We start from the raw sequence: 18,592 nt of genomic DNA, 5'->3' as shown, positions 1-18,592 counted from the left end.
CCATGCCAAATTTGCTTGTATTTTAGCAATTAGATACACTTTATTTACGTAGGAATCATATAAGGGTTGTGTTTGAGAGAGTGTGAAAAAAACTCAAGATGTGTGCAATCAAAAGAGTCTCGCGACTAGATCTTGCAACTGACTCACGACTGGGAAGTCGTCAAAGTGGCACACGTGTGAAACATGCAGAGAGCTGAAGGGTCACGACAGTTAGAGCACTACAAGACAAAAATATACAATCTGACCAGGCAGTTAGCTCTCGACTTGTTCTGGTCGCAAGCTAAGTCGCCAAAATGCCCTGTTTGGATGAAACCTGACTTTTCACATTCCTCACATACACTACTATAAATACCCTTATACCCACGAAATGTAGAGAGCTTCCAAAGAGAATTTTGAGAGAGAAACCCTAGAGAAAAACAAGATTGACTCATCCATAATCTTCATTATTTGATTCTCCAAATTTCTCTACTCTCATCCTCTCCATTGACATATCCTTGAAAGGTACATTTTGTCAAATCCTTATCTCACCATACCCGTGTTTATGATAAGGTATTTTGGTTCTTGGGAAGCAGTTCAGAGATGACCAATTTACTTGATTGATGCAATGGGCTTATTGCGGGATCTAGGAAGCTAAAGAAGACAAGATTAGGCGTAACCCTGTTGGAGCAAGAAGCTTAGAGGGCTTAGGTGCATTGGATAGATTAGGCTTTGAGGGTCTTTTGCTATTCATGTATCCCAACTATATTCTTTAGTGGATCATTTGACCACTTAAAGGTCAATGGAGAGGTTTTTGCCAAGTTCTTCGGTTTCCTCTTCGATATCACGTGCCGATGTTATCTTTGAATTTGCATCTCTCTTCCCTTACTCTTTACCTTTTAATTGATGTCGTGTTTGTGATTAATTATGATTTAGAAAGTTTTACCTATTTGGTTATAGCTTATATACATCATTCCACATATATATTTTTTGTGTATAAGCTTGTGTTGGTATTGTTAAATTTGGGGGTCTAAATATTCATTAGTGTTTTACACACTAATTGAACTTTCAATTGGTATCAAAGCGGGTACACTTGCTATGGTTTCATTACCTAAGTGTGATCCTAGACCCTTTAGCTATGAATAAAACTTTTAAATGTTTGTGATAATGACTCTATGAGTATGTTTGAAGTGTCCTAACAATGAACTTCTAGAGTTTGCCCAAAAAGAGATTTTAATAAATACTGAATTTCCTATAAAAGGAGGTGCGGATGATAGTTTAATTGGATGTAAAAGAGAAAATTCAAAAAAAAAAAAATTAAAACTTCTTTTTAGTCATTTAGAGGAGGTCAGTGCAAATGGTTTGCAGTTTAAGAAAGATGAGTGTCTTATTCCATACTAGAGGGAAGGTAAGTGTAATGGATTAGACTAGCAGTTAGTAGTTCAGAATAAAACTTTACCTTCCCTAAAATGCAAATCATTTACACCGACCTCTCATGTATAATTGAAAAAAATACTTTAAAAATCCCCAAAAAAAAATATGTTAATAAATACCAAATTTCTTATTAAAGGAGGTGTGAAAGATAGTTTAATTGGATGGTAAAAGAGAAAATTCAAAAAAATTTAAAACTGAGGAAGTCAATGTAAGAGCCCTAGGTCCACAAAGACCGAGAAAGTTGACTCAATAACACATTTCATTTTCATTAGGAGTTCCACTATAAAATCCAGGCCTAACCATTAATTGCGAAGCGATGATTCCAATATGTAAGGTCTCTGAGCAATCTTATAAAGGATAGCGTAACAAAGCATCAATACTAATTTGATTGATCTATAATTTGAAGAATTTGTTCATAGAACAAAAAACTTAAGAAAGATGAGTTGCTCATTCCATACTAGAAGGAAGGTAAGTGTAATGTATTAGACTAAGCATGTTAAATTTATGAGTTGTTTTAAGCAGTCTAGTTTTTTTACAGTTTACTATTACTATACCATGTTAGATTTTTGTAAATATAAAAAATAAAACTAATAATGCACACAAATGCACAATCACACTTTTATTAAAATTCTATAAAATTAATATAATCAACAATTAAACATCATATAGTTAGAAATTTGAAACTCAAACTTGTTGTACAAATTGAAAGTTAATACCAAAACTTAAAGATGTTGCGAGAGACACTGATAATAACTTAATTTTGCATATTTATATCATTATTAGATAGCATTATTATATTTATTTTAAGTTAATTCATACATTTTATATTTGGTTTTGGAATAATGTTGAATAATTAATTTTGTGCTTAATTGAATTTTAATGCGTGAATTTGTCTTTTGTAAGATAATAAAATTATATAAATAGATTTATGCAAAGAAGAAAGCCAATGGACTTTACTTTTACAAGAGCCATAATGAAGTTAAAGAAGATCAATCCAATTAAATTCGAGTCCAATTGGAGTAAGGAATCAAAGAAAATTTGTACCAAATCTAAGTCTAATTCGAATTAGAATTCCAGCTTGTACACCAATTAGTATTTTAGGCATAACTTTCGGCTCAGATGTCCAATCAGGATGGTTTAAGTTGGGTAACTTAAAGGGCTACAATTTTGTAGCTACCACAAGTCTGAATTCTAACGTTAAATGGGCCAAAAATGTCAGTTAAGTGAAGCCTGAAAACCTAGGATTTTCCTCAAACGGGAATTCAATTTGTAATAGGATTCCTTGACCTATTTAAAGGTTCTTTAGGGCAAAATTCAGAGGGGAGCTGCTGTAAAACATAATTTAGGTTTTCTTAAAGTTTCTTTATAATTTTTAGAGTTTTATTTGTCTTATAACTTGCTAGAGGCTTTGTTAAGGTAAGGGGTGAAACCCAATCGTTTATTGGTATATTCTTAACAATTATTTTATAGTTTTAATGCTTATGTTATTATGTTTTTAATTGATTCACTCATCTAGAAAAATGTTTAATTCTGTATAATTTTTTGATTTATCGTAAACTCTGAGCACGTTAAATGCTTAGTATTCCCTGCGAATTAATTTATTAGTTTTGTTTTGCCTAAAATCAATCAATTTCATGAAACTACCTTAGACAATTAATTCTTAAGTTCTTATTGCTAAATCATCCGACTAAGATCATTCTTCGTATGAATTTTATTTGAATTATAAAATAAATATTGTTAAGACTACCAATAGATGTGTTGTGTGAATCCCTAAACCTTAGCGCTTTAATATTTTGTTATTTTCTTTCAATTTAAATTACCTTTACTAAACCATCAAAATCTCTTCAATTAAACTTTATTATTTTAGTTTTATTCTCTTTTGATTTGCTAATCAATTCCCTTTTTCTTGTGAATTTGACCTAATTGGACTTACCGAGATTATTACTTCGCGGCAATCCTGCATTTGGGTGCATTATTTAAGTCGTAGCAAACACCACTAAAATATCAAAGATTTTACCAGTTGAATTAACTAAAACCCATTATGTTTTATTTCTTTTGCTTATATAATGCAATAATTGATTGAGAATGGAAAATTGTTATTAGTATGAATCTTGAATGTACTATTCCCTATTGCACAATATGACTAAAAAAAAATTTAAATCAATGAAAAGACAAAAGTTTTGGGGGTTTACTTATTTCCAATTGATTGTTCTAAGCATTTGAAATTTGGAAGTTGATTTGAGTAATCAATAATTGTGGGATGTTTAAATGAGAAAGCAGGGACAAAGTTCCCATATTAATTATTGGCATCATAACCCATGTTCGAGTTGCAGGATTGGAGATTGCCTAAGTGCACAGTTTCTCTGAAGTTTGTGATTTCACTCCATTTTCTATGCAAAAAATTTTTGTTTGCGGCTAAATATATGAACAATTTTATTAGAGAAGACAAAAGAGAACAGCCTTTGGATCCTTCCATTGCCATTTGCCAATTGCCTTGCAAGGATAAGCAATAATTGCTGCAAAAGGGTTCATTACTGAGCATTCTTCAAATAGAATTGAGACATAAGGGGTCCCATCCCAAGCAGCTTCATAATAAGGTTCTTCTTTTTCTTTTCTTTTTCTTTTTTAAGTGTTCTTCAACAATGAAGCATAATATTAAGTGCACTTCAAGCCTACGTAATCCAGTGACTTAGACCACTTTCAAAATGGAGCAATTAAGCCTCATGACATCTTGAGGTGGTTTGACCTTTAGCACCGGATTGCTCTCGAAGAAATTTGCCGGCCTCAGCTCAAAACTACTGCTCAGCGTAGGCATCAATGGAAAATCTTCTTGGTAAGGTGCATGATGAAACCCCAACGTGTACCATACCACAATGTCCTTATTTTCTATCTCCCTATTCCTGCATTCACAATATATAACAATAAGAATTATTAGGATAAATAGAGGATGATTAACCCATAAATCCCTACTATCAATATGATTAGTTGGCTAAGTTTCCAATTAGCTCAAAATGTCATAATAAGATATTTGAATTTGAATATTACTTACACCAAAAATCAATTAGTATCTTGCATGATGATAAAAAACGATCACCACAGAACAGATACTATAAATTCAAATCTTATTGTATCTATATATATATATATATATATATATCTAAATGATCAGTGGAATGATCACAATTATAACTTATCGAAGGGTACCTTTGGCTCCACGTGGCTAAAGTGTCATCCCCTCGGCTTTGATCAACAAAGAGTCCCCCAGCCCATTTTTCTGACTTGTTATACGGAGTGACCCACACATTGTACTTAGTGAAGGCTGCTCTGATTTGGGAGTAATCATCGTCTGATAGAAGTGAACCTGCCCCTGATTTGGGGATCAGACGATAGCCAACATGATTGCCCATCTTAGTCATCTTGTTCGGATTCACAACTAGTAACTCAGTTGCCTTTGACCCGAGTTTTATTTTTGCATCTGATTCAGTTTTAGCTGTCTCACTAACAACCCTCCAATAACTCTTCCTAGGTGAGCCGTGGTCAGGCACTTGGGTTGTTTTCAAATTGGACTTGACAAAAGAATTGGAATCACCATCCACATCAAGATCAAGGTGGTAAATTAGGAAGTGATCATGGTTTACACCTATGGTATTTTGTGCTAATAGTGTACCATAGACTTCCTCCTCTATTTGGTCTTTGTGAGTGTACTTTGATCCCCTCACTTCTAGCAAACCAGTTAGCCCAACCTGTGATAAAAGAGTATTGATTTTTAATAATGGAGTTTTTACCCTAAGATGTTACAAATTTCACGATCAAAGTAATAAATTCTAATTAATACGATATCACTTGTACATAGAACCATCATTAAATCATTGTTATTACTTTTATTATACATTAATCCACATTTACCACCTTAGTAATTGTGAAATTTGTTATAGTATTAGACTTAATAAACAAAGAATTAATGTCCTCTAATTTATAGATGTGGTTCTCTGTTGGAAGAGTGTAAATTCCCTTCAACAATGCATTTTGGCTAGAGACTTTGTTAGATGATTGAATAGCAAATTCTATTTCAAACTAAATATTCGAGTGTGTTGTATTATAAGCACGTGACTTTGGATATAATAAAATGACAGAAAAAATTATATGTTACTTGTGTCGATTAATTTGTTGAGAATGAATCTAACATTTTGGAATTAAGCTTAATTATTGTTATATTGTAAAGATACAAAGGATCTTATATATTTCAATACAATATCACTTGTACATGGAACCATCATTGAATCATTAATATTACTTTTATTATACATTAATCCACAAAGAATTATACAACCTTAATCAATAATTGTGAAATTTGTTATAGTATTAGACTTAATAAACAAAGAATTAATGACCTCTAATTTATAAGGTGTGGTTCTCTGTTGGAAGAGTGTAAATTCCCTTCAACAATGCATTTTGGCTAGAGACTTTGTTAGATGATTGAATAGCAAATTCTATTTCAAACTAAATATTCGAGTGTGTTGTATTTATAAGCATGTGACTTTGGATATAATAAATGAAAGAAAAAATATATGTTACTAGTGTCGATTAATAATCTGTTGAGAATGAATCTAAAATTTTGGGATTAAGCTTAATTATTATTATATTGTAAAGATATAAAGGACCTTATATATTTCAATACAATATCACTTATACATGGGACCATTATTGATATTATTTTTATTATACATTAATCCACAAAGAATTATACGACCTTAGTAATTGTGAAATTTGTTATGGTATTAGACTTAATAAACAAAGAATTAATGACCTCTAATTCATAAGGTGTGGTTCTCTGTTGGAAGAGTGTAAATTCGCTTCAACAATGCCTTTTGGTTAGAGACTTTGTTAGATGATTGAATAGCAAATTCTATTTCAAACTAAATATTCAAGTGTGTCGTACCATAAGCATGTGACTTTGGATATAATAAAATGATGGGAAAAATATATATTACTAGTGTCAATTAATTTGTTGAGAATAAATCTAAAATTTTGGAACTAAGCTTAATTATTGTTATATTGTAAAGATATAAAGGACCTTATATGGTTCAATAACACTAATAACACTAGAACTTAATTGAATCAAGGGAATAAAAATGATGATTTACCGTAGCAATAATTGAGCCACTTTGCTTGAATTCCCAATCTATTATGTAGTCATAGTTGCCCACAGTTGACACCATCCTGACCACTAAACTCACCTCTGGCCTAGCCTCCCTTACCTGCAATCCATTTAGCTAAGCATGAGGTTTAAAATTTCAACTTTACCCAACAAAGAACCTTAAAATAAAATAAATAAAAAATGAAAAAACTGTATTTGGAAAAAAATAATAATAATAATAAAATTTGACGTACTTTTTAAAAAGTGCATTTTCAAAAAAAAAAAAAAAAAAAAAGTGCAGTTTCAAAACGGGTACTTGTCATCAACCCAATCTTCTTTTTTTTTTCTTTTTTTCTTTTTTTTTTTATGAACATCATCAACCTAATCTCATTATCATATAAACCACCAGAAATATCATCGGCAAACATTTAAAACCTGTTAAAGTTTTACTTAGTTTTTTTTTAATTTGAGAAACAAATAAACCCACATAGTTTTACAAAATTTTACTTACAATTGTTCTTGGAATAGCAGTCTCTGTGTGACGCCACATTATATCTCCAGCATGTCGTTCAAATATGCAAAAAATTTGTGACATCTTTACTGGTTTCCCATTTTGGCCAACAACGTAGGCATCCATGAACACTGCATTTTCTGGGCAATCTCTCATTGGTTCGAGTGACACTGCACACAAACCGAACCCATATTCACCAGCATCAAAAAATGTCCTATAGTACCATTCCTCGTCTAGATCCATATATGGAACGAAGAGCTCTGACACAAACCCTTTATACAACACAGGTCTAAATATTTGCTTCTCCAAGTCGTAAATTGATGCCAAAGAAATTATTGGACCTGCTCGCATGTCAAAACTTAAGTGAAAATCCCAGTTCGCCCACCTAATTTAAGAATGACATATGTGAATTATTTGGTCATAAAAACTACATAAATTTTAAGTTAAGCTTTGACTACAACGTAATGCATGTTATAAATTGATATCTTATACAAGGAAAAACAATAGCAACTGTATAAAATGTCTAATATATTTTTGGTAAATTTTAATTGGTCCTTTAACTATTAGTTATATCAATTTGATCCATCAATTATTACTTGTATCAATTTAATCTTCTAAATTTCAAAATAAGTCAAATTCATCATCAAATTTCCTCTCCAATTAAATTTTAAATTTAACGAAGTTAGCTAACATGTCAAATGGAGCACACATTATAAGTTTATTATGGAAGTGTAAAGCTTTTAAAATCAAATCAATTTCAATTATAAATTAAGCTAAAATTAATTTAAACGAAAAGAGGAAAATCATGAATTACATTGAAATTTGAAGGTTTTAATTGACATAATTAATTAATAATTTACTATGTATTTTTCTTTCATTCCCATCTTACAAATAATTCATCTTTTGTTAATTATAAGTCTACGTATCCATTTTAGATGTCTTTAAAATATGTCCTCATTTAAAAATACAAAAAAAATAAAAAATCAATTTCTTCATGTTTTTGTGTAAGTTTACAAAATCTTTTCTTTTATATAAATAGATAGTAGGAGATGAGGACGTGGAGTTCCTACCACAAATATAAAGCATCACAAAATATGTCATTACTCATTACCACCTAGCTAACGATCATTTGAAACACAAACATCTAAAATACTTACCAAATGCCTTTATTACATCTTTACAAGTTTGGAGCATTAAATAGGAGTTAATATTACTCTAACTACCATTACAATGTAATCAATATTTATGTTATTAAAAATAAATTTTGGTTCACTTTTCAACTTAAAACAAAAACAAGTGAGTTTCTTAAAGTTCTGTTTTTGGACAATGCTAAGCCACAACTGCTTCCTTTTTTTTTTTTGTCAATTTATTAAAGATTGTAATTAAGTCGGTAAATTAATTATGATTGGTGCAGTGTCATTTCACATTAACCTATCATAACTCTATTTTTATTTTATAAACTCACTGCCAGATGACATATTAAGCTATCATAAGTCATAACTCTACTTTTATATTGCATTAATTACAAGATGTCACACTAACAATTGTGAAATAAATTATATAAAAAAAAAATGGGTCAATAAAGTTATTCTTATCGTTAATGTTTAGGGGATAATCTCTTCTTATATCACATGTTAATTACATTAAGTCATTAAAGGTGTTGTGGTTATCACTATCAGCCGGCAACTACAACGCAAATTTCCAATTACAAAATTAACACCTTTGCCAACAACCAGAGATCAACGTCTTAAAAGGGAAAACATAAAGTAAGACATTTGTGAGCGAACCTAATCCATGTAGGCCCAAAAATTTTGTGGATCATCACCCAAATCCTTTCTTTTATATAAATACTAGTCAAGGCAGCACGTGCTAGCCATGGAAAAAAAAGTAGTGATTAGGATCAATTTTAGATTTTATTTGTATCACAAAATAAAGATATGAATCATTTGATTTTTAAAATACATAAAGATTTACATTAATCAAAAGAGACATTAATTTTAAGAATTTTGATAATTATGTCATAAAAAGTTAATCTCAATCGTATAAGACCGTGACAAATCCCAGTCCAATATTTTATTATTTTATTTTGATCTATAACTTACACTTCAATAGTTGTAAATATATTGTAATAACAACAAAATGTCACGACATTTTTAGTTGTGCTAGATCTCGGTTATAATATTTTATTATTTTATTTTATTTTGACCCATAAGGAATTGACACATGCATCACAACATTTCATAATATCTCTATGTATACATTGTACTTAATTACAATGTAAATTTATACTGTAGACACAAAAAAATTGGCAAATTTTGTACACATTTACAAAATGTGTACAATATTTACTGTTTTTTGTGCAAATGTGTATAATATTAACCACTTTTATGTATTTACAATGTAAACTTGCATTGCAAGTACAAAGTAAACATATAAAAATCTTTAAAAAACAAAAAACAAAAACAAAGTTCAAACGAATTGGCATACTTGAAGGGGGGAAAAAAAAAAAAAAAAAGTGCACCTCACTAATTGAATAAACCCAAAAAACACTATTCATAAGCCTTTGGCTCTTTTTATATAGTTAACAGATATGCCAGCTTACATAAATATTAAAAATAAAACGCAAATCGATAACTAGAAAAACAAAAATAAAAACAAAAATAAAAAAAGCAAAAAACTTTAGGCACCGTATAAATTAATGTTAAAATGTTATGGACTTAGCATTTTTTTTATTTGATCTATAAGAAACTAAGATCTCAACAATTGTGAAAATATTGTGATAACAATAAATGTTGTAACATTTTCTTAAAACATTTATTTTTAGTTGTGATTGGTCACAATCCCATATTTTATTATTTTATTTCGACTGGTAAGAAATTTACATGTCAATAATTGTGAAAATATTGTGAAATTTATTGTGTTAGTATAACAATATATATACCAGTTTACATAAATATTTAAAAGAAAAAAAAACTTTAGGCACTGTAGCTACCGTGCCAGTTGAATAAACCAAAAACACTACACAATAAGTGTTGTAACATTTTCTCAAAACATTTATTTTTAGTTATGGTTGGTCATAGTCTCATATTTTATTATTTTATTTTGGCTTGTAAGAAATCGACACGTCAATAATTGTGAAATTTGTTATGTCAGTATAACAATATATATACCAGCTTACATAAATATTTAAAAGAAAAAAAAAATAAAATACACAAACACAAACACAAACCGATTACTAAAAAAAAAAAAAAAAAAAAAAATTTAGGCACTGTAGCTACCGTGCCAATTGAATAAACCAAAAGTACTGTACAATAAGTGTTGTAACATTTTCTCAAAACATTTATTTTTAGTTATGACTGGTCACAGTCTCATATTTTATTATTTTATTTTGACTTGTAAGAAATTGACACGTCAATAATTATGAAAATATTGTGAAATTTGTTGCGTCAGTATAACAATATATATACCAGCTTACATAAATATTAAAAAAAGAAGACACAAAGTGGCTCACCAAAATGACACTGTAGATGAACAACGCAAAAACACTTAATGAACATTGCTAAAATACTGTAGCGGCATTGCCGCTTTTCACAAAACATTTTTTTTCAGTTGTAGTTGGTCACAGTTTCATATTTTATTATTTTATTTTGACTTGTAAAAAAATTGACACTTCAATAATTGTGAAAATATTATGAAATTTGTTGTGTAAGTATAACAATATATATATATATATAAAAATAAAAAAAAATAAAAAAAAATAAAAAAGTTGTAGCTACAGTGCCGCTTGGAACTGTAGCTACTGTTTGAAACTTTTAAAAAAAAATGCCTTGCGAAAATTTCACTGTAGATGAACAATAAAAATCACTGAATAAACAGTAATAAATCACTGTAGCGGCATTAATTGCCGCTTTTATATATAAAAAAGATATATAGTATTTACTATTTAGCGAGAAATACAAAAACCAAAAACAAACAAATTTATAATAATTTCATTATTGTAATAAATTAAACTTCATACTCGCGTGTCATTACTTTGGAATCCAAACTTTCATTATTGCACCGAACAAAATATGATCTCTCATTATTATTATTATTTTTTTTTTTTTTGAACTTGATCTCTCATTATTTTCAAATAATTAGTACAATAATATAAGTCTACAATAAGCTAGCTAGTCACTAAAGATATAAATAAATCACAACTTTCAGCTATAACATGTTATCAATAAGTAAATTGTGATTTAAGAAGTAGACCAAATGAGAACAAATTATTAAAAAAATTTATCTCAATTCACGTGAAAATTGTCATGCTTGTGATTTGACTCATCATAAACGTGGGGATTGAAGTGAAATTTAACAAGATAAGAGTAGGTTTTTTTCATGGCTCTCTAGTATGGCTCTCTTGTTATAAATTGTAGGACCCTTGTTAACCAAATTCTTGTAAGAAAGATGAAACATTACTATTGTGAACCTAACAAATGTGCAGAAGTTCTGACAAGGATGAGAGCCAATTCAAACAAAAAATTTTTGTTATTTGATGGTCCACCTGTGAACCTTTATGTGTTATTGTTTTATGACACTACTGGCATGTATCATGAGAGGCCACTGTCTCTCTATGTCGACTCTAGTTAGTTTTCTTTAATGAATATCATTTTCTACCAAAAATAAAATATAAAAAAGTAGGTTTTTTTCAGACTTTCCTCGTGTGTGTGTGTTATTAATTTCAGCTATAACATATAGAACTCATAAACGTTCTTACCTAACTCTGTGTCCATCTATCATGAAGCTTGGTCCGTCCGGTTGCACAACAGTGATCTTCTTCAACGGCGGCAAAAATGGTGGTTTCTGCTCCGATTCTCTATAGTCTGTCCCCTCGGCTTTCGGCATTGGAACCGTTAATCTATCCCAAAACCCAATGATCTTCATCTCTTCAAGATCAACGGTCACCGTTACTCCCTCCAACGGTCTCATGTACATATTAACAGTCCCGTCTAAGTAAAAACACGTAACCTTCACAACCCTCTTATTGTTCCTAGTCTCACCGTACCATCCCACAGCGAAACTACCACAGACAACCTCGTTGATCTTCAAGCCTCTCTTACTAACTGAAGCAACAAAGGGAGCGTAGGCTAAGGTCAAAGCGTTTGCGGCTATTTGTTCATCGAAAGTGAGTAAAGGGAAGCCATGGCCTTTGTAAATTTGGTTGGAAATGATGGAGTGGTTGGACAAATCTACGATAAGTTCGTGTGTTTGATGGTTTATACGGGCTATGATAAAGGCTCTGCGTTGTGGGATTTTTGTGGTGGAGTGGCTGCTGAGCCATGAGAGGAGGGTTGGTTTATCTGGGTCGTCTAGGCCTACGTATTGGAAGGTTAAGTTGTTGTTGGAGGTGGGATAGGCGTGTGTGAGAATGGTTTGGACTAAGTTGAGCTCTGAGGGAGTTAAGGGGTCTAGAGGGTGTTGTTGTTGTTGTTGGGTTGGTCGGAGAATGGAGAAAATGATAAGGAGAAAGAAGAATATCAAAATCTGGATGTTGAAAATTGAAGCCATGGAGCTACGGCCTATGAGTAGTTAGCAAGAGGGCTTTTGTGTCTGCTTCAATTGGGAGAAAATAAAATCTGGCTGTTGTATATACATATGAGAAGTGTTCCTAATCTTTTTTTTTTTTTTTCTTTTTGGCAAAATCTAAACACAGTACTCTTTTTTTTTTTTTAATACTTGGGTCCGTTTGGATACAGCTGAAAACTGAAAACTGAAACTGAAAATTGAAAAACACTGTAGCAAAATAATTTTTAAATATGTGAATAGTATCGTGGAACCCATTTTTAATGAAAAAGTTACTGAAAAGTGAAATTCGTGGGTTCGTAAACAGTACACTATGTGTTGTGATTGGCTGAAAAAAATTAGAAAAGTCTAACTTTGTGGCTACTGTTCATTGAACAGTGAATGAACAGTAGCCGCAATTCTCAAAAACGCGTGAAAAAAAAAAAAAAAAAAAAAAGGGAAAAATGCAGATGCAAACGCGCTAGTTTTCAGCCCTATCCAAACTAAGCCATTCACTGTTCAATGAACAGTAGTCACAAAGTTAGACTTTTATAATTTTTTTCAGCTAATCACAACACACAGTGTACTGTTCACGGACCCATACACATACATATAGAAAAGAGAGGAGAAAGTCTTATAAATACTGTACCTAGTTTTATTGTACTCTTTTTTATCTATTTTACTCATGATTGTTGGGTAGGTCGTTTAGATGGTTCTATGATGGTCGTGGGTTTAGGGTCATGGTTTTTGGTTGTGGGTTTGAACAGATAGTTAGATTGGTGATGCTGGGTTTAAATTGGTGGTGCTAGGTGGTAGTGTGGGTTAGTTTCAATTTTGGTGATTGTTGGTTGGTTTCAGAGATTCGGGGGGTCAGTGGTGCAGGCTTGGTTTTGGTGATTGCATTGGGTCTGAATCGGTGGTTGAGGCTTGGGTTTCCCTAGTAATGCTGGAGAGAGAAAGGGGCATAGAGAGGAGAGAAATTGGTGTTATTTTATGTAATATTTTATTAGGTAATTTATAACATTGTAATGGGTTGTATGGTAAAATAAGAAATGGGATGTGTGGTAAGTTATAAAATAATATGCTAAAATAGATAAAATAACTTTTTAGTATGTAAAATAACAAATTTTTTTAATAAATAAGCCGCTAATGCTCTTATATAAAGATATGTGTATGGTGATATTTATATCTTTCATGTACAATTTCATGTGAAGTAAATTTTCGTATTATATATGAATCAAGTTTTGTTTTTCTTTTGCAAAAACGTTTGAAACTAAAAGTACTCACATTCGACACAAAAATAAAAACAATCATGAGCTTATAATAAAATTTAAATTAAGCAATTCAAAATCAATTGTACTTTGGCAAGATAAGAAACCTTGCATTAGTGCTTGTATTAATAAAAACAAAGTACCACATTTTAACTAACCAAACTCAAAATTCACGCACATTAGATCATGTAAAGGCGTGTATAAATATATAGTTGTTATAGTAACTGTGTAAATTTACTTTGGCACTATTCATTTTATATTTAATTTTTTATATTTTCTTTATGTATCTCGAGAATAAAAAAAAAAAGCATGGATAGTAATTGTTGTACATGAAAAAAAAAATTAAAAAAATCAAGAAAATTTGATATTTTAATAAAATATAGAGTAAAATAATATGAAGTGTTTTTAAAATTGAGTATGTAAAATAAAAAATAAAAAGTAATTTCTTATGCTAAAATAGATAAAAAAAAAATTTGCACAAGTTGATGAGAAAATTCTTAATTAAGACTTATGGCATACTTAAAAACTGAGTATAAAACTTGTTAAAAACATGCATGATGCGTTACTATAAAACAAATCAAAACAAAACAAAAGCTTAACATAAAAATTTTAAACACTCACTTATTCGTACAACCAGTTGCAGTTTTTTCTAAGATTATAACATTTCCTATCACAATTATGGCATTAACAGCCAGCTTCCCTCCTGCTAATAGAAACAAAACAGGGGGTATCAAAGGTTCCAAGATACTACAAAACAACACATTTTCCGTGCTCTCTGTAGCACCCATCCCCTTTCCCCAGACCTGAAGTTAGTCTTCCTCTCCCAATCCTACTCTTTGAACCTACCATCCCAAACACAACACCTGTCCATACAGCAACCAATAATAGACCCACTCCCTCTAAAACCACTTCCCCTGCTAAGTTAACCCACATTACTCCGTCACTCCTTTCACTCCATCCAATAGGATGGAGGTTTCGGAACTTGCAGATAGAACTTCAAAATGTATTCGCCTAGAGCTCCCTACAAACCAAGAGACCTCAATGAGCTCTGCCCTCATCCTTCTGGGAAAGCCTGTCTCCTCCAGAGCTGCGGGTCTAAACATCGTGAAAGATGTAGTTCTAAAAGCTTGGAAGCCAGTATATCCACTTGAAGCCAAGCACCTAGACAAAAGCACCTTCATGTTTAGCTTTCACCACGAAGTTGACATCAATAAGGTGTTCCAAAAAAGGCCTTGGTCCATTCGTGGAGATCATCTAGTTCTAAAAAAATGGAGACCCGAGCTAGATTGGAAAGAGGTCAACTTCTCTTTGTCAACCTTCTGGATCCAAATCCATAGTCTCCCTGCCCATTGGAAATCTGAAGACAACATCAGAAAGATTGGCTCTACCGCTGGAAATGTACTCGCTATAGACGTCGTCGGCGAAGGAGGGCGGTTCTAGAGCAAGTTCATCCGTATAAAAGTCAACATCACAAATCGTTTATGCCCAGGTATTTTTCTCCCACGAGCAAATTAATCTGACTTGTGCATAAGTCTAAAATATGATAGATTAGCAGATGTGTGTTATAATTGTTTGTGGTCTTAATGGGCACAAAGAGAGATACTGCCAATCTATGGATCCCCACTACCTCTGCAATCCCTTCGAGCATCGTTTCAAGGCTGCTGGACCTTGGCTACGTGCCGATTGTGACGAGCTCGTTCCAAAAGTTTACGCCGGGTTCAACGACCATCCTCCCCAACCTTGTGACGCTCTGATAACCACGTCACCGGCCAGCACTGCCTGAAGCTGTCATTCCCTCAGTACAGCCCAATCACGTGGGCCTGAAAAAGACAAATCTGCAAGGCAGCCACCTCCTCCCCCACTACCACCTGCAACACTGACACTATGGATAGAGCGCACAACATTGTCCTTGAACTGTTGGACCAACCTATGCCAGCCGGCCCCACCTCACCAAGTGATACACATCCAGCTTTAATACCCAAACTAGATAATAGATATCTCCCTTGGGCCAATATTTAGGCCCATCACAATAGAATTAAGCCTTAGTCCACCAAGTTCAACCCACCGCCTCAGTTCAAATCCAAGTCACACAAATAGAAAGCTTTACTACCCGTTTAGTATATGTGTTTAAAAACTGAAAATTGTTATTTAAAAATATTTGTAGAAATACATGTGGGTGAAAAAGTGTGTAAAAATATATGTAATGTTATTTAAAAACTGAAAATTGTTATTTAAAAACACAAAACAAACACCCCCCTTAACCTTTACACATCTAACCCAGACACCCCAAACCCATCCCCAACCATGGACAGCCCCATCAACCATAACAATCTAGCCCCAAATTTCAGTTCTTCTTCATCTACCTTTAACCTCGGCACCCAAAAGTCAAACCCCCTCAAAAGAAAGGTCACCAAAGAAGAACTAGAAACCTTTGCCAAGCATTTGAATATCTCGATTGAGGGACCTGAAGTTGTCAACTTTGATCCGGAGAGCAAGGTTTTTAAACCCAGACCGTTCATTGAACCGTAAAAAGGAGAGATTCAAGATTTTTAAGGTCGAACCGAAATTGAACCGGAATCAAACCGTGATGAAATCATAATTAATTTAATAATTATTTAAATATAAATAAATATATTAAATTAGTATAAATAGAAAAATTAAATTAAATGACCCAATTAAATATAGAAATCTATCTTTCAAATATATTTTTTTATATCATAACTTTCATAGGACAAATAAAAAATATTATATCCCAAGCATACATAGATATAATATTTCTTTATTTATTTATATATTAATTAGTTAAACTCGTGATAGTAATATTGAAATAATATAGGAATTAGAAGGATACTAAGTAATTTTAAATTAAAATAATTATTTAATAATTATTATATACTTAATTGTATCCGTTGACTTACTATTTTTCCTCTACCATTCAAACTTTGCTATATTATAATTGCGACAAAAAAATTGTAAAATATTTTGTAACACTATATTTTTTCAATTTAAAAAAATTGTAAATATTAACTAAAAGTACTAATGGCTGAAACATTTTGCCAATTTCAAAAATTAAAAGTTTTCTTCTTTCCCAATGCCAAGTCACATGAAGGGGCTTTGGAAACATAAAAAAGAATTCAAAACAAACCCAAACAGAGAGAAGGTGAGAAACCACAGCAGTGGAGATGAAAAGGAAAAAGAGAAGAAAGAGAAAAATAAGAAGAAAGAAGAAATAGAAGCAGAAGATGAAGATGAAGGCTGTGACTGGCAATCTGTGCTGGGTTGCTAACTTGCTGTTTCAACTTCGCACAGCCCCTACTTTGTCATCTTCTTCTTCTTAGTTTGTTTTTTTTTTTTTTTTTTTCCCGCCTCACAAATCTTTTGGTTCCAAATCTGAAAAAAATGTCCAATGCAAGCCAGTCAAGCAGTCTGATCATGGTTCCAGAATTTAAAGCTTGTTTTTTGGGTTTTTTTTTTTTTTTTTTTTTTAGGTTCAAATTCAAAGGGAAGTAAGGAATCATGAGAAGTGGTCTGATCACAGTTCTCAGAACCGTGAGGTCTAACCTCGATTCACACGGGTCCCTGCTTTTTTCCCATAGAGTAGTTTTTGAGGCTAAAAGAACCGCAAAAATGAGTGGTTCAAGGTTTTTCCGATCGAACTGTACGATCTGGTCCGGGTTTCAAAACATTGCCAGAGACAGCCACGTTGATCTCACAATCCCAACTTGAGAATTTCATACTCACTGAGAGAGAAAGACCCAACAATCCCTATCCCCCAAAAATTCGAGGTGAGTCCCTAAAATTTCGAGCTCGAAAAAACACGTCTCAATCTACCACTTGCAATGTTTCTCCTAATTCTATATCTCGTTCATCTATTGTTTTTATGGCTGAGGAGGCGGGCCTTACCATGCCCCCACTCCTCAATGAAAACATTAGGATGGAATTGTCGAGGCATCTATAACGCCTCGACAATTCGAGCCTTAAAGGCTAAAATAAAAGGGTCCAAACATGATACAGTGTTCTTGTGTAAAACTAAAACTGATTTGGATCATATAGATTTCGTTTAAAGTTCTATTGGTTTTGATGAAAGCATTGTGGTTGAGCCTAAGGGCTCTGCTGAAGGTTTATGTATGATGTGGAAGGCAGGAATCTTTGCCCAATGTGTTTAGTTCAACAAAAATCTTATTGCCATTAGAGTTTCTAACCCACTATGCGACTGGATATTGGTTGGTTTCTATAGCCCTCCCTACCTAGTCAAGAAAAAGAAAGCCTAGGAATATCTCTCTGTTCTCCTTAACTCCTTCCAAGGCCCTTGGATATGTCTGGGAAATTTCAATTTCATCACCAATGAGAATGAATCATCCAATAAAAAAAGCTGTGAATCATCAGCTCCAAACTATCTTAAAGAGCTTATGCTGAAGTTTGGTGTAATTAATTTAGGCTTTATTGGAAGTTCACGTGGGCAAAAGGTTAATGGGGAAATTCAGCAGTCAAAAGAAGGCTTGATAGAGGTATATCCAGCATTTCATGGAAACTAGCCTTCCCAAATGCATCTATTGCTCATCTAGGAGCCATTAGTTTAGATCATGCTTTAATTCTCCTAGAAACAAATCCAGAAGACACCTTTGCCCATAGACCTTTCAGATTTGAAGCAGTGTGGATCAGAGATGATAGATGCGTTGCAATGATAGAAAAGGCTTGGAATGAAGAAGTCAGAGGATCAAA

At 32.3% G+C, this 18,592-nt stretch overlaps 1 protein-coding gene across 1 annotated transcript; it reads right to left on the bottom strand.

The window, feature by feature from the left end:
- Positions 1–3,788: 3,788 nt before the first annotated feature.
- LOC115994061 (primary amine oxidase-like) lies at positions 3,789–12,672 on the bottom strand. Its single transcript, XM_031118078.1, has 5 exons — positions 11,815–12,672; positions 7,059–7,443; positions 6,555–6,668; positions 4,615–5,153; positions 3,789–4,310 (listed from the first exon to the last, which is right to left on the bottom strand). The coding sequence occupies exons 1-5, from the start codon at positions 12,603–12,605 to the stop codon at positions 4,100–4,102; spliced, it is 2,040 nt and encodes a 679-aa protein (XP_030973938.1). The 5' UTR covers positions 12,606–12,672; the 3' UTR covers positions 3,789–4,099.
- Between the last annotated feature and the right edge of the window lie 5,920 nt (positions 12,673–18,592).

This window comes from Quercus lobata, chromosome 6, assembly GCF_001633185.2.
Source record: "Quercus lobata isolate SW786 chromosome 6, ValleyOak3.0 Primary Assembly, whole genome shotgun sequence".
NCBI classification, from domain to species: Eukaryota; Viridiplantae; Streptophyta; class Magnoliopsida; order Fagales; family Fagaceae; genus Quercus; species Quercus lobata.
Note: the sequence above shows the minus strand (reverse complement) of the source record. Positions and strands in the feature narration are given on the sequence as shown.